Raw genomic sequence first — 16,675 nt, 5'->3', positions numbered from 1 at the left:
GACAACTGAAACCTTGCCCGGGATTTATCCCCGACCACAGCGGGTGGACAACAGACATCTCCCCCGGAGTTTTTATCCGGGGATGGAGAGGGGAATTTCGTGAGGTGGGGGAGGGTGGACGGGGAGGACGAGTGCGGAGAGTGAGGAGGATTGCGAGATTGCGGTGGGAATGAAGTGGGTTATTCAGATATGAAGGCAGATCGGAGCAGGTGGATATTGAGGTTAGCAGTAATTTGAGGATGTTAAAGAGGAGGTAGAGTTGAGTGGTGGGGTCGTCATGATCACAGTGAATGAGGACAGACACGAGGGGCCAGATGACCTGCCCCGTTTCTTTGAGTGGAGGGTGAGAGAGAGGGAGGGGTGGCTTGGACCATGGAAGGAAGCAGAAGTTGAATGAGGTTGGACAGAATGGGGGGAGACTTGTGGTTGTGGGGTCGTTGAAAGAGATTGGATTCACGGGCGGATTTGATGGGTGTGTACAACTAACACACTGATCTCATTGTGAACCAATATATGAACTTCACTGAGGGACTTGACAATGTTCCGCATGTAAGGCTGGTCCAGAAAGCGAGGGCAGGTGGGATCCAAGGCGAGCTGGTGAAATGGATCCACAATTGGCTGGGTGGTTGGAGGTAGAAGGTAGCGGTAGAAGGATGATTTTTCTGCTTGGAGGTCTGTGGCTGGTGGTGTGCAGCAGAGATCGGTGCTGCAACCTTTGCTGTTCATGTTATATGACCATGGCCTGGATGTGAATGTGGGAGGTGTGATTAGTATGTTTGTGGAGGATGCAAAAATTGTGGATAGTGGGAAAGTCTGCTGCAGGATGCAGGGTCATTTTCTAAACCTTATTCGCATGCAGAGAAATCAAATCACGAGAGTGCAGGTTTATTTTGAGAGGAAGGAATTTTAAAGTATATCTGAGATTTAGGTTTTACTAGATCAAGTGGACCCGTTGGGCCCAAACCTCTCCTGCGCTGCTGCAGCACCCACTCCTCCCCCCTCTCCCCCCCACTCCATCCCCCTCAACCCCCTTTATTTTCCCTCCTCCCCCTTTCGCCCCCCCATCCCTCCCTCCCTTGGAGATAGATTTAAACTTTAATATGTGGATAACTTTAAAAATGTAACACCGATTTCATTGAAACTTCTTCCATTAGCACCAAAGGGACGATGGTGAGTAAGGTGGGCCTAAAATTGTTGCGCTATCATGTAACTTTTTGGCTGTAGTTCAGGAACAAACAAATAAACGAGAGGTTTAGCACATAGATTTACACTGAGAGTGGGTGATATCTGGAACATGCTACAGAACAGGGGGTGGAGTGAGATATAATCACTATATTGGAGGTACTTAAATAGGTGAGGTGCTGATGTAATATGGACAAATCGATTAGTATAGCTGGGAAAAGATGGTCATGGACACGATGGGCCGAAGGGCCAGACTCTGTAATGTACAACCATGGCTCTCAGCTCCAAGAGCACTAAATGACTGAGTCTCCACAGCCACCGGTGCAGGGTCGTTCCCAGTCTCCGCGTGCAGTAATGTCTCCTTATCTCTGTCCTACACGGTGCGGCCCACATTCTGAGAGAGTGCTCGCTCTCCAGACCCCTCTGACAGGGGAGCCATCCTCCCTGCATCCAGCCCACTGAGCTCACTAGCCCACTAAGATCTCTGTGTTTCACTGAGATCTCCTCGAATACACCTGAACTCTCAAGTACAGAGGCCTCTGCTCAATCTCACCCCACACAGCAAAATCATTCTCCCAGGCACAAGTATTGCTAATCTTTGCTGCATTTCCTCTGTGTCAAGTCTGTCAATTTATCGGTATGCAGGAGCATAGGGACACAAGAAAACAGGAGCAGGATTAGGATCCGCTCCTCAGGCTTGCCCCTCCATTCAATGTGATCATGGCTGATCTAAGCTGGTACCAATTCCTCTTCTGTGTGAGTTCCCCATAATCTTAAATTTTCGATCTATCAAACATTTATTTGTAGCCAAGTTGCACATATCCAACAACTCAGCTTTTTACCACCACCCCGAGCACAACATGCCAGATATTCACTGCCCTCTGGGAGATGCAACTTCTACACACCGCATGGGAGGCCATTCTGGAAGGTTGGATCTCATGGAATCCGGGGTGAACTAGCCGATGGAATACAACATTACCTGAAGGTCACAGACAGAGGATGTTGGTAGAGGGTTGTTTTTCAGACTGGAGACAGAGTCCACTGTTGTTCCTTATTTATATACACGATTGGGTGTGTATGTAGGTTGCACGGTTAGTCAGTTTGCAGATGGAACTAAAATTGGTGACATTGTGGAGAGTGAAGAAGGTTACCTGAGAGTAAATGGGATCCCTGTGAACTGGGCCAATGGGCTCAGGAACGGCAGGTGGGATTTATTAGGAGAAGGGGAGATGCAACGTGACCTGGGTGTCATGGTGCACCAGTCATTGAAAGCAAGCGTGCAGGTGCAGCAGGCAGTGAAGAAAGCGAATGGTATGTTGGCATTCATAGCAAGAGGATTTGAGTTTAGGAGCAGGGAGGTTCTACTGCAGTTGTACAGGGCCTTGGTGAGACCGCACCTGGAGTATTGAGTGCAGTTTTGGTCTCCTAATCTGAGGAAAGACGTTCTTGCCTTAGAGGGAGTACAGAGAAGGTTCACCAGATTGATCCCTGGGATGGCGGGACTTTCATATGAAGAAAGACTGGATAGACTGGGCTTGTACTCGCTGGAATTTAGAAGACTGAAGGGGGATATTATAGAAACATATAAAATTCTTAAGGGGTTGGAGAGGCTAGAAGCGGGAAGATTGATCCCGATGTTGGGGGAGTCCAGAACCAGGGGTCACAGCTTAAGGATAAGGGGGAAGTCTTTGAGGACCGAGATGAGAAAACATTTCTTCACACAGAGAGTGGTGAGTCTGGAATTCTCTGCCACAGAAGGTAGTTGAGGCCAGTTCATTGGCTGTATTTAAGAGGGAGTTAGATGTGGCCCTTTTTGCTAAAGGGATCAGGGGGTATGGAGAGAAGGCAGGTATGGGATACTGAGCTGGATGATCAGCCATGATCATATTGAATGGCGGTGTAGGCTCGAAGGGCCGAATGGCCTACTCCTGCACCTATTTTCTATGTTTCTATGTTTCTATGTCTATGTGAAGGTGAGGCGATGCACTTTGCTGAGACAAACCAGGGCAGGACATACACAGTAAACGGGGAGCTTTATAGAACGGAGAGATGTCGGGGTGCAGGTACACAGTGCCATGGAAGATGCAACGGTGACAGGCAGGGAGGTGAAGAATGTGTTTGTTGCTCATTCTTTCAAAAGTCAGGATATTAAAGACAGCGTTGAGACAATGAGGTTGTTGGCAAACTGGAGAGGGTGCAAGAAGATTTACGAGGACTCTATCGGGTCTGGAAGGTTTGTTTATCAGGAGAGTTTGCGCAGGTGGGGACATTTGTCTTTGGAGCCTATCAGGCTGACTTTATAGGCGTGGATACGATCTATATAAGGTGCACAGATAAGGTGAATACCCACAGTATTTTTCCTATCTAATACTGGAGGACATCGGTTTCAGGTGAGAGGGGAAACACTAACTTGAAGAAACTTGAAGAGCAGCTTTTTCCAGCAGTTGGTCATTCCTGTATGGAGTGAGCTGCCAGAGGAAGTGTTCAAAACAGGTACAATTACGATATTTAAGAGATACTTCGGCAGGTAGGTGGATTGAAATGACTTGGAAGGATATGGGCCAGACGCAGGCAAGTTGATTGGGCAACTTGGTCGGCATGGGCGTGTGCAGTGAAAGGGCCTGTTTCTATGCTGCATTGCTCTCTGACTGTGATGCTTCCCAGCTTAGATTAATCTGATTTCCTTTCAATCCATTCATTACATCAACCTTTGCATCCAAGTATGACGTAAAGATATCAAACAACAACAATGGAAAGGGATTAAGATTTACCTTGCTTGATGACGTCAGTTGTTTCTCTAAATACGGTGTTGAGAAAAAAAGGGTTATCGAATCTTTCCATCGGCAAGGCACCATCTGCAACCGACAGTGATTTGGCTTCATCATGAACCCTGCGAATATTTAATGACAGGTTATAAATTGAGCATCAGCATGTTTTTGAGCTGTTCTACAAGAACATTCATTCCAGACCATGTCCTACCTCATCTTGTGGCCAGCTTCCTCCTGCAAGAAATAAAACACAAATCGCAATTAACTGAGATGGACTTTTCTCGTCAGGACAGTGGGAACTTCACATAGATTGCTACAAGCATCTGATACTTCCCCTTTCCCAACTCTCATTGGTAAGATCACAACAGCTCTTTCCCAAGGAGTTTGCAGGCAGTGCTGAGCTCCCATACATTAAGAGGGAAGCCCTTTAGTTTTGGAACAACAGCAGCACATTGCTGGGACACGGGGAACATTGGCCCAGCTCTGAATCACTGGTAAATGTGGCGTTTATTTCACAAATGTCACCCACCGTGCACTTTCACCTCGCCAAAACCCCTCACCTTCAAAAATGATATGTTGTCTTTTAGATCAAGCTGTTCCTGTAAGCTTTTGACTTCGTTCTCAATGGAATTTAAATTCTCTTGAATCACTTGGAGATGTTTCTCCATTGTATTCAGAATCTTCTTCTCTTCCTCCTGGATATCTGTCAGTACACGCTGCTCTTTCTCAGTGATAATCTGGTGCAGTTCAACAAACTGGGATGTGATCTGTGACTGAAGGTTGTGTGACTGTTCCTGTGAAATGAAAGGTGAAGATCAATATGTCACTGTATTGTGTTTCCTCACGGTATGGAAAATATTATTGGGCCAATCAATATCTGGTCATAGGGCGCAGGAATAGACCATTCTGCCCACTATATCCATACTGGCCACTGTACAGATCCTCACCAATCCCATTTACTTCCATTGAATAGATAGCTGATTATCACGAGAATTCAATAGCTTGTACAAATGCTTCGGAAATGTCATTATCCCATCAATTCCATTCCCCTCATCCAATTCCCTGCCGCCCATTCCCTTTCACGTCCCCTTTAATTCCCATTGATTTGCCCACCACCTACTTTCACAGGGATGATTTACAATCGCCGATTGACTCTCCAACCGGCGTGTCGTTTGGACGTGGAAGGAATTATGGGAGATAATACGATATTATTTTATACATGATATTATTTTATACATTAGAAATTGTTACGATATTATTTTATACATTGTTGTTTAAGGTTTGTAACTACTTAGGCATTAGGCCACTCTCTGTAACTAATTAAGGCGCTCTAGACATTCCTTGCCCTTGACACGTGTCTGTAACATAACACTCCTTTGCTTTAGCCTTTACCTTTGCTTTAGCCTAGATGATAAGGGTGGCAGAATGTGAAGAGATGCAGACATTCATCAATGAGTAGGATTTAATGGTGGCAAGAGAAGAGATAAGGAAAGACATAGGCCTTGGGGTGATGGATGGACGTGAGGGATGGACTAGCAGGAAATAAGGGAGGCGAAGTATGAAGGGATGTGAGCATTGAGATAAGGATATATTACTAAATGGGATTTAATGGTGGCGGGACAGACAGGTGACTACAAAGAAATGAAGGACTGAAGAAAGGAGTGTGGGTATGAGGTAATGTAAAGAAGATAAGGTTTAGAATAATCCTATAAAAATAGGCTGCCCGGTGTACTAAGTGGGCAGTCAGATGGTTGACATCCTGATTGTTCCAGCCGTTGTTTGCAAATAAAGGCTTTTAACTTCTTGAAGAATTCTCCGTGTCATCTGCTTCATTTTTGAACACCGGTAACCACGACAAAATTGGTGTAGTCGGCAGGATCGGATAGAGGCCCGTTCGATAAAGGACGACCAGCCAAGGGCGCTTCCTAGCCCCACGGGGGCTCCCCGGAACAACAGGACAAGGGTGGCCAGCCGCTAAAAGGTAGGCGGTTTTCCGCTTCATTTGGATTTTTAACCTGTTGAAACGGGGGGCCGCTGGTGACACAGAAGCGTCTAGGCGGTTAAAAGGGCCTCTCCGATCCAAAGAATCTGGCTAAAATATTCTAAAAAGAGACCCGGAGGATTGCTCAAGAAGGCTGCGCAGTGGGGTACGTAGAAAATAGATAAGTTAAGAAAGTGGATTTGTGACGTCAAAAAGACCTCGTGGAGAGCTACTGTTCCCTAGACCTGGAGTACCTACTGCTCAAATGTAGGCCATTCTATCTGCCGCGGGAGTTTACGGTGGTCATCATCATGGCCGTATACATTCCCCCACAGGCTAATGCTAACCTGGCACTAGCACAGCTGCACTCGGCCATCAGCTAGCAGCAGGATGCCCACCCCAACGATGCCTTCATTGTTGCAGGGGACTTCAATCAGGTCGACCTACGAGCCACGCTCCACAAATTCCATCAGCATGTGCAGTGCCCTACCAGGGGCTCAAACAAACTGGATAAGGTGTACACCAACGTAAAGGACGCCAACAGAGCTCTCCCCTGCCCACCCCTGGGACAATCCGATCACCTCTCACTGTTTCTACTGCCCGCATACAAACCCCTCATCCGCAAGACCAAACCCACAATAAAGACGGTCAAAATATGGCCCGAGGATGCCACCCTACAACTCCAGGACTGCTTTGATCGCACCGACTGGGACCTGTTTGCACAACAGGCCACCTATGGTTCAGAGGTAGACTTGGAGGAATACGCATCCACTGTGCTCTCCTACATCAACTGCTGTGTGGAGAATGTCACGGAGGACAAGGAGATAAAGATGTTCCCAAACCGGAAACCCTGGATGAACAAGGAGGTACAGAACCTGCTGAGGGCACGCAACAATGCCTTTAAATCTGGTGACACTTCAGCATACAGTGTTGCCAGATCAAACCTGAACAAAGGTATTAAAAGGGCCAAAGACACCCACAGGCAACGGGTGGAAGACCACTTCAACACCACGGACACCAGAAGCATGTGGCAGGGTGTCAGGGACATCACTGGCTACAAGAGCCGCCCTGCCTGCCCCCACAGCGATATGGCACTGACCAACGAGCTTAACACCTTCTTTGCCCGCTTTGAAACTGGCAAAACCACCTTGAGTGGAAGAATCCCAGCCGAGGCGGAGGGACTGGTCTTGCAACTGAGCACACAGGAGGTACAACGCGCTCTACAAAGGGTCAACCCACGCAAGGCTGCAGGACCGGATGGAGTTCAAGGAAGGGTACTGAAGGACTGTGCTGAACAGCTGGCTGAGGTATTCACCAGGATCTTTAACCTGTCATTATCTCTGGCTACGGTCCCCAAGTGCCTGAAGTCGGCTATCATAGTTCCGATGCCGAAAAAAGCCAAGATCTCCAACCTGAACGACTACCGCCCGGTTGCCCTAACGCTGATAGTCATGAAGTGCTTTGAAAGGCTGGTCCTCTCACACATCAAATCCAGCATCCCTGACTCACTGGATCCACATCAATTTGCATACAGGGCAAATAGATCCACCGAGGACGCCATCTCTCTGGCTCTTCACACTGTCCTGACTCACCTAGAGAGACAGGGCACGTACGTGAGGATGCTATTCATTGACTATAGCTCTGCCTTCAACACGGTCATCCCCACCAAGCTCATCACCAAACTCCACCAGCTAGGCCTCAGCTCGTCATTATGTGACTGGATCCTGGACTTCCTGCTGGAACGACCGCGGGCAGTGAGAATGGGCCCGCACCTGTCCTCCACTATCACCCTGAGTACCGGCACACCACAGGGCTATGTTCTGAGCCCCATGCTCTACTCCCTCTTCACACATGACTGTGTTCCTGCATTCGACACCAACACCATTGTCAAGTTTGCAGACGACACAACGGTGATCGGGCTTATCACCAACGGGGATGAAACAAACTATAGAGCGGAGGTGCAGAACCTGGCGGACTGGTGCTCGGATAACAACCTGTCCCTAAACACCACCAAGACCAAAGAGCTGATCATCAACTTCCGTAGGTCACATAACGGGGAATATGCCCCGATCTCTATCAACGGGGACAGTGTGGAGAGAGTGTCCAGCTTCAAGTTTCTGGGCACTCACATTTCGGAGGACAGCTGCGCTGGTCAAGAAGGCACAGCAGAGACTGTTCTACCTAAGAACACTGAAAAAGTCTGGTCTACCCCAACAGCTGCTGACGACCTTCTACCGCTGCACCATAGAGAGCATCCTAACGCATGGCATCCCTGTGTGGTACCTCAGCTGCACGGAGGCAGAAAGGAAAGCTCTACAGCGGGTAGTCCATAGAGCTCAGAGGGCCATCGGAACACAGCTACCAGACTTGGAGGGCATCTACAACACACGATGCCTCAGAAAAGCCACCAGCATCCACAAAGACTCTTCACACCCCTGCAACAGTCTGTTCGAACTCCTTCCATCGGGCAGACGATACAAGGCCTTCTACGCCCGCACCTCCAGACTCAGGAACAGCTTCATCCCCAGGGCCATAGCTGCTATGAACCGGTCCTGCTGAGCCAGATGGTCACAACGCATAGATCAACTTGCACTTTACCCTGTCTAAAACTGTTACAATTGTTTCGTTGGGTTGCTGTTGTCTAAATTACTTAAATTATTGCATCGTATGGGAGGCGCATTCCCAATCTCGTTGTACCCCTGGGTACAATGACAATAAAGATATATTGTATTGTATTGTATTGTATTGTGGATACCGCCCTAAGAGGATAGGGGACTGAATAGACGGGGCGTCCTGTGGATACCGCTCTAGTTAACCGGGGGTCACTCTGGTCAGCTAGGGGTCTGTACGGGCAGGATAAAGCGTCTTGTGGATACCGCTCTAGTTAACCGGGGATTACTCTGGTTAGCTAGGGGTCTGTACGGGCAGGATCAGAGGATCTGTGGATACCGCCCTAAGTGAGGAGGGGTTTGTACGGGCAGATCAAGAATTGGAATAATTGGATAACATAACAAAATTAAAATTGCAAAATATTAAAGCAATATAGTAGAACTGTAGAAAATAGAAATAGCGTAGTAGGTAGCATAGTGACTATAGAGATGGAACGGAGTGAGAACAAGGACTGCATTTAAACTGACTGACCAAGTGCACTAAAATAAGACGAGTACAATGAATAAAATAACTGCAGTTGAAATACTAAGTAAGAAATTCCCCGTATCCAAAGAGGATATTAAAAAACATTCTGAAAAATGGGAAAAAAGGACGGGAAAATTAGTCATGAAATGGCCCAAGGAAGGCACGTTTGATATAAACATGTGTGATGAAATGGAAGTGTTAATCAAGAACTATAAACCTAAGGATAAATCAGAAACCCGAGTAATGAAAAAGGAAAAAGAACTAGACGTGCTTAAATTGTTTAGAATAGAAGAAGAAAGGCTGAGGAAAGCATACCAGGAAAAGAATACCACCCCAAACACAGGTGAAAAACCCGAAAAACAGCATGAAAGTCAGGAGCTTCAGGAGAAAAAATCAACTCTGTACCCCAGCCTAAGGGACCCTGGGTATCCCCCTCCCTATTCCGGCCTGGAAGGAGTAAAGCAGTGCCCTTTGATGAAAGGGGTAGTGGAGATAGAGGGAGAAGTCGAAGTTTGGAGGAATGGGCAAGACATAAAGGAATATAGACAGAGAAGGGGGCAGCGAGAAAAGGAAAGGATAAGGCAAGAAGAACGGGAACTAGAAGGAGACATCAGAAGGCTGCAGGACCTCAGGGACAGAAAGATTTATGAGACCCATCAGGCAGCAGATGAGGGGTGTGAGGGAGACAACAACGCAGAATCACAAGCAAGTAACCAGCAGGCATTAGAGAGAAGGCAAAACTGTGAGAATGAAGCAGAATTAGAAAGTGATGGGGAAAGAACAAGGGAGCGTAGAAGGGAAATAGAGGCATCCATGAAGCGCTTAGAGATAGAGATAAGGGAGTTGGAAAAAACTGTAGAGGGAGAAAGAAAGGAAAGCCAGGTGTACACCCAGGAAGGAATGAGGTGGGAAAGCATACAGGTAGAACCACAACAGGGGATGGCAAGCGAGAGACAGGAGCTGAGGGGTGGAATGATGCTGTTACTTTTGAAAAAGGCAGGACAAACCCAGTATATCCCTTGGGCGACCCGAGACCTAGAAGGGCTGAAATAATGCCCTGCCCAACATATATGACGGGGCAGGAAAATGGATAAGAGCCTTTGAGGAGGAAACTACAGGACGGTTATTGGCTATGGGAGATTTGAAGGCACTACTGGTGAAGGCAATGGGAACCACGAAATTAGCAGAGCTGTTTGAAATGGCTGGGATAAAAAACGCAAATAACCCGATGATTGATGGCACGCCATTTGATCAAGTCAGGCAGAGGGTATGGCAGGCCCTCAGAGACTGTTACCCGCTCACGGTGGACCTAAAGATATTGAAAAGAGACCCGCTGGGGGACATGGAGAACCCAGCGGCTTATCTGGAGGATCAACTGAAAAAGTGGAGACTCGAAACCGAACAAAACATAGACGGTAACGAGTTGATGACCGTTTTGTTTCGGACGGCTATAGTGGACGCCATGTCCCCTCAAGTTAAGTCCAGACTGGAGGAAGTGGTGGAATTGTCAACCATATCCCACTCCCAGTTCAGGGACCACCTGGTTCATGCAGACGACAAAAATCGTAAAGAGAGACAAAAAATGGAGAACCAACAAGAAGAGGTGCAGAGAAAGTTGATGCAAATGCAACTAGAAGAACTAAAAAATAAAGAACGTGAAAAAGGAAAGAAAATGCTGGCAGTAACAGCAGACCTGGCTGAAACAGCAGAAGTGAACGATACACCAATGCACAGTGAGTCCTATGGTAGAGCCAGGCTGGGGCTGGATAATCCTATGCCAATAATAAATGTCTTTGGGGGAGCTTCTCCTCAAATGTCCTATCAGGGGCAAATCAGATCAGGGAATCAGCCCCGACAGGATTGGGCTCCTCAAGGGGGAGCACAAGGAAGAGGAAGAGGAAGGCCAGTAGGTAGACAGGTAGTTGATAGAATATGTTGGGGATGCAATCAGGTAGGGCACCTGAGAAGGAACTGCCCACACCGTCCGTGGCCCGGCCCGTACCAACAGGGACCCACAGGGGATGAGCAGGGTTTTAACCCAGGGCAAGCCCCAGCGTGCTCGGCCGGAGGCCCGACTGGACTCGTGAACCCCTATGCTAGATACTAGGGGTGCCCAGAGAACCCGGATGGGAAGAGACTTTACCCAATGATAACGCGACAGGCAGAAGAAGAACCCATGGTTCAGGTAATTTTGGGAGGGCGGCTAACACCTATGATGATAGACACCGGAGCTACATACACTTGTGTACAGCCGCAGTATGCTTCCCACCTTCCCATGTCAGGGAAATTTGTTAAAACTGTAGGGTTCTCGGGAAAAACACAGTTAACACGATGCACAACCCCTGTAAGTTTAAAAATGAGTAATAGAGAAATAGTATTGCCGGTATTGGTGTCCAAAGGAACCCCCATTAATCTGCTAGGTAGGGATGCCTTGTTGAAACTAGAATTAAAGTTAGAATGTACCAAAGATGGTCTGAACGTGGAGAAATTGAATACCCAGCTGTTTATGGGGGAAGCTAGGAAAGCTAATGTATTTTGGGTAGGAAATATAGAAGATCAAATTTGCAATACGTGGAACAGATGGAAAGAGGGAGTAATGACCCTATTACCTGAAGCAACCCCACCCAAGACTGAGCTACATTGTACGGTACGTTTTGACGAGACCCAGGACATAGAGCAGGAGAGGTTGTGGCGCCTGGGAGCATGCGGCCAGCAGCACCTAAGGGCAGAAGCCATAACAATTGGAAAACAAGGGGCAGCCTTGCAAATTAAATGGAACACCTTTTTTGACAAGTGGTATAGGGTGCCAGGAGCTGCACCTCATGTGACATTACTAGTAAATAAGGGATATCAGTCCAGGGACTTGGGGCTCATGATGAAGCAAGTAAACACTATTGTTAACTGGAAAAAAATTACACTGAAGGTATGGAAATTTGAGGATGATAATTATGTCAAGATAGTGGTGAGCATAGATATGGTGGGAACGACAAAAGAGGTTTAAATTAGTCCCCAGCAACATCTCTTTTTATTACAGAAGGGAGAAGGTCAGACAAAGGAAGACATGTTAAACAGGCTGCCACATGGCCTGTGGTCACAACATGATACAGATGTTGGAAAAGTGAAATCCACAAACCCGGTAGAAATAGAACTAAAGCAGGGGGCAATTTTGGCAAGGAAACCACAATACCCCTTAAAGCCAGAAGCAGAGGAAGGCATAGCAATAACTATACAGGGTTTGTTGGAGGCGGGAGTACTCGTCAAGACAAAAAGTCCTTGTAACACCCCGCTGTTGCCAGTTTTAAAAGCAGACAAGACAAGGTGGAGATTAGTACATGATCTACGAGCAGTCAATGAGGTAGTGAGGGATTGGCCAGCAGTGGTTCCAAACCCACACACACTGCTGACTAACATTCCACCGGAGGCAACGTACTTTTCAGTGATTGATCTCTGCTCAACATTCTTTAGCGTGCCGTTAGCGGAAAGATGCCAGTTTTTGTTTGCGTTTACTTACAGGGGCATTCAATATACTTATACTAGGATGCCACAGGGATTTAAACACTCGCCTCATGTTTTCAATCAGGTACTGAAGGCAGATTTGGAAGGTATATCCCTACATAGTACGTTAATACAATATGTGGATGATTTGTTGGTCTGCTCTGAAAGTGAGGAGCAATGTGAGCAAGACACCCTGACTCTTTTAGAAAGGCTGGCATATGGAGGCCATAAAGTGTCCAGGAAGAAGTTGCAGTTTTGTAAGCAACAGGTGGAATATTTAGGACGATTGATCTCCAAGGGAGTAAAGGCTATAGCACCAGATCAAATTGAGGCAATAATTAAAGCTCCCAAGCCTCAGAGAGTAAAGCAAACAATGACATTTTTGGGAATGTCTGGATATAGCTCAGACTGGATTGGAGAATATGCTGAAATTGTGATGCCATTGAGAAAAATACTGAAGGAAGCAGGACACACAAATTTGAGAAATGTTTTACAATAGAATGAGGAGGCGGAGACAGCTTTTAACACCATTAAGCGAGAGTTACAGTCAGCCCCAGCCCTGGCCCTGCCAAATTATGAGAGAATGTTTCACTTGTACGTTTCCAACAGGCAGGAGGGCTACGCTGCAGCAGTACTGACGCAGGAAACAGGCATAGGTAAAGCTAAGCAGCCTGTAGCATACTACAGTACAAAATTGGATGAGGTGGCGCAGGGTTACCCACCCTGCTATCAGGGACTGGCTGCGTTGCACTATGCGTACAACAAAGCCTCATCTATAACCACGGGCTATCCTGTAACTATATATACACACCATAAAGTAGTAGAGCTGTTGGAGAAGGGGAAGTTTGTATTAACACCGGCCAGAATAATAGCATTTCAAATGCTGTTGACATTCCCAGACATTACAATACAAAGATGCACCACAAGTAACATAGCTGATTATGTTCCGCTTGACTATGAGGGGGAGCCCCATGATTGCGTTGGGGAAACAATGGTTTTTCTAAATTAAGGATGGACTTACAATCAGAACCATTGAATGATGAGGACAAGAAAGTTTTGTTTGTGGATGGTTCATGCTATAAGGATTATGATGGCAATCATGCAGGATTTGCAGTAGTGCAGCAGGACCAATCAGGTTTTCAAACAATCAGATTAGAAGCTTGCCCACAACCTTGTTCAGCCCAGTTAGCAGAGATTAAGGCCTTAACGACAGCGTGTGAAATGATGGAGGGTGAGAAAGCTGACATTTACACAGATTCAGCATATGCACATGGGGTCTGTCACCTGTTTGGGGCAGTATGGAAGCAACGAGGCTTCAAGAAAAGCAATGGGGACCCCATGCAGCATGTTCAGCAAATTTCAGACCTAATAAGTAACTGACTAAACCTAAGGCACTAGCTATCGTTAAATGCCAGGCACATAAAAAGGGAAACGACATGATCACAAAGGGCAATCATGCCACAGACGAAGCAGCCAGAAAAGCGTCTGGATGCCAATCAGCCATTATTGCCCCGCAGGTAAATTTGGACCTGAAACCCACACAGGAGGATATAGTTGCGATGTAAGGTAGGGCTACTTTAGCTGAACAAACAATGTGGAGACAGAGGGGAGCTAAACAGAATGCAGAGGGCCTGTGGACTACGGACGAAGGTTTACTGGTAGCACCTACACCTCTGCTGACCATTCTCATCTCAGAAGCGCATGGGCTAGACCACTGTGCAAGAGGGGAAGTGTTAAAGACGATAAAGAGAGATGGGTTTTGGTCACCCTATCTACAGGCTTCAGTAAATTACATTTTGTCACAATGTGAGATATGTGCTCAAAACAATGTTTGAAAGGGAATAACAACACCTATAGGACATATACCTGTGCCCGAAGGACCATTTAGGCACCTGGTTATTGACTATGTGGACATGCTGAAAAAAGTAAGAGGGAAAAGGTATATGCTGGTAGTAATTGATAGATTTAGCAGATAGGTGCAGGAACTGTAGTCAAGTTTCTGACTAACGAGGTCATCCCACGATTCGGCATACCAACCGAAATCAGTTCCGACAATGGAGCGGCTTTTATTCAAAAAACAGTTAAGTTGGTACTGCAAGCCCTGAGAGCGAAACAAAGATTTGGGTGTGTATACCACCCTCAATCTCAGGGCATGGTAGAAAGAGTTAATGGAACATTGAAGGCTAAATTGAACAAGATTTGCGCAACTACAAAGTTAAACTGGATTGATGCCCTGCCATTGGCATTAATGAGCTGTTGCATGCAAACTAATCGAATAACTCATTTAACACCACATGAGATGCTCACTGGCAGACCCATGCCGATGCCCAAATGGAGAGGTCCTTACAAGGGACCAAGTTTGGAACAATTAGAGGTAGAACTTAAACAATACATGCAACAATTAACTATGATACATAAGTCTATTTACACACAGGTAAAGCAAAAGGAGCCAGAGGCGGACCAGGGAGAAGGACCTATTAAACCCGGAGATCAGGTCTATGTGCGAGCCTTTCGACGAAGGTGGAATGAGCCGAGAAGGGAAGGACCGTTCACAGTAACTAAAGCCTCACCGACTGCTGTTCAGGTAGAGGGCCGGTCCACGTGGTACCATCTCAATCATTGTACAAGGACTGTCCCACAGGCACAACCTGTGAATGACCTCGAGGTAAACGGGCAAGAGAACGAAAATACAGGAGAAGAGTGAAAGCTACTGCGAATCAGCTGCCGTTGCTCCAGGAGACGGGCAAATTTCACCTCCAAGAGAAACAGATCCCTCCGATAGAATACTATACTGTTGAGCAATTTACTCTGGAAGATTACTAAGAACGTAGTTGTAAGGGAAGCTGGGTCTTTTTTCCTACCCTAGACATATGGGGGTAGGTTTTTGGGCGAGTGACCCAGGATGTTAGCATGTTGGAAGGAGAACACTGACAAACTGCACATTCTTTATACAATCCTAAGTTGGGGGGCTAATGGTTGAGAGTGGATTTATGATTTGAGTTAACAACATGTGCGTTTTTTGGTTTTCTTTTTCTGTGAGACCGTGTAGGTCTCAAAGGGGGGAATATGGGAGATAATACGATATTATTTTATACATGATATTATTTTATACATTAGACATTGTTACAGTATTATTTTATACATTGTTGTTTAAGGTTTGTAACTACTTAGGCATTAGGCGCCACTCTGTAACTAATTAAGGCGCTCTAGACATTCCTTACCCTTGACACGTGTCTGTAACATAACACTCCTTTTCTTTAGCCTTTACCTTTGCTTTAGCCTAGACGATAAGGGTGGCAGAATGTGAAGAGATGCAGACATTCATCAATGAGTAGGATTTAATGGTGGCAAGGGAAGAGATAAGGAAAGACATAGGCCTTGGGGTGATGGATGGACGTGAGGGATGGACTAGCAGGAAATAAGGGAGGCGAAGTATGAAGGGATGTGAGCATTGAGATAAGGATATATTATTAAATGGGATTTAATGGTGGCGGGACAGACAGGTGGCTACAAAGAAATGAAGGACTGAAGAAAGGAGTGTGGGTATGAGGTAATGTAAAGAAGATAAGGTTTAGAATAATCCTATAAAAATAGGCTGCCCGGTGTACTAAGTGGGCAGTCAGATGTTTGACATCCTGATTGTTCCAGCTTTTGTTTGCAAATAAAGGCCTTTAACTACTTGAAGAATTCTGTGTCATCTGCTTCATTTTTGAACACCACGACAGAATCCGACGCGGTCACAGGAAGAAGGCGTGAACCACACGGGCAGCGCCTGAGGTCAGGAACGAACCCGCTCACCAGAACTAGGAGACAGCAGCACTACTTGTGTCACTGCGCTGCCCTGTTATTACACGCGTCACAGGGATCAAACCTGCACAAGATCAGGAAACCGAAACTTAAAAACCTCACCAGAACTCCAGAAATCTTTTCTTTCTGTTGCTGCTCCATTTGCTGGATCCCTGATTTCTTTTTTGTGAGAGATTTGATAGAAGATTTCACCTGATCCTGGAATTGTGTTTGGGAATCAGAAAATTAAATTGTTGAACGATAAAGAAGGAATTAAAATGATGTGATTAAATCGGTTTGCTTTTACCTTGTAGTTTTCAACAGCTTC

The 16,675-nt window shown here is 46.4% G+C and overlaps 1 protein-coding gene across 1 annotated transcript in view; it reads right to left on the bottom strand.

Moving 5' to 3' along the window:
- Positions 1-16,675, bottom strand: part of LOC144602702 (zinc-binding protein A33-like) — a 93,469-nt gene that overhangs the window by 49,586 nt on the left and 27,208 nt on the right. Inside the window, exon 2 of the mRNA XM_078415832.1 lies at positions 16,477-16,566. Within this exon, the coding sequence (XP_078271958.1) occupies positions 16,477-16,566 (90 nt within the window). The remainder of the gene's footprint in view (positions 1-16,476; positions 16,567-16,675) is intronic.

Source organism: Rhinoraja longicauda, chromosome 19 (genome assembly GCF_053455715.1).
Source record: "Rhinoraja longicauda isolate Sanriku21f chromosome 19, sRhiLon1.1, whole genome shotgun sequence".
NCBI classification, from domain to species: domain Eukaryota; kingdom Metazoa; phylum Chordata; class Chondrichthyes; order Rajiformes; family Arhynchobatidae; genus Rhinoraja; species Rhinoraja longicauda.
This window is presented reverse-complemented; position numbering and strand designations above follow the sequence as displayed.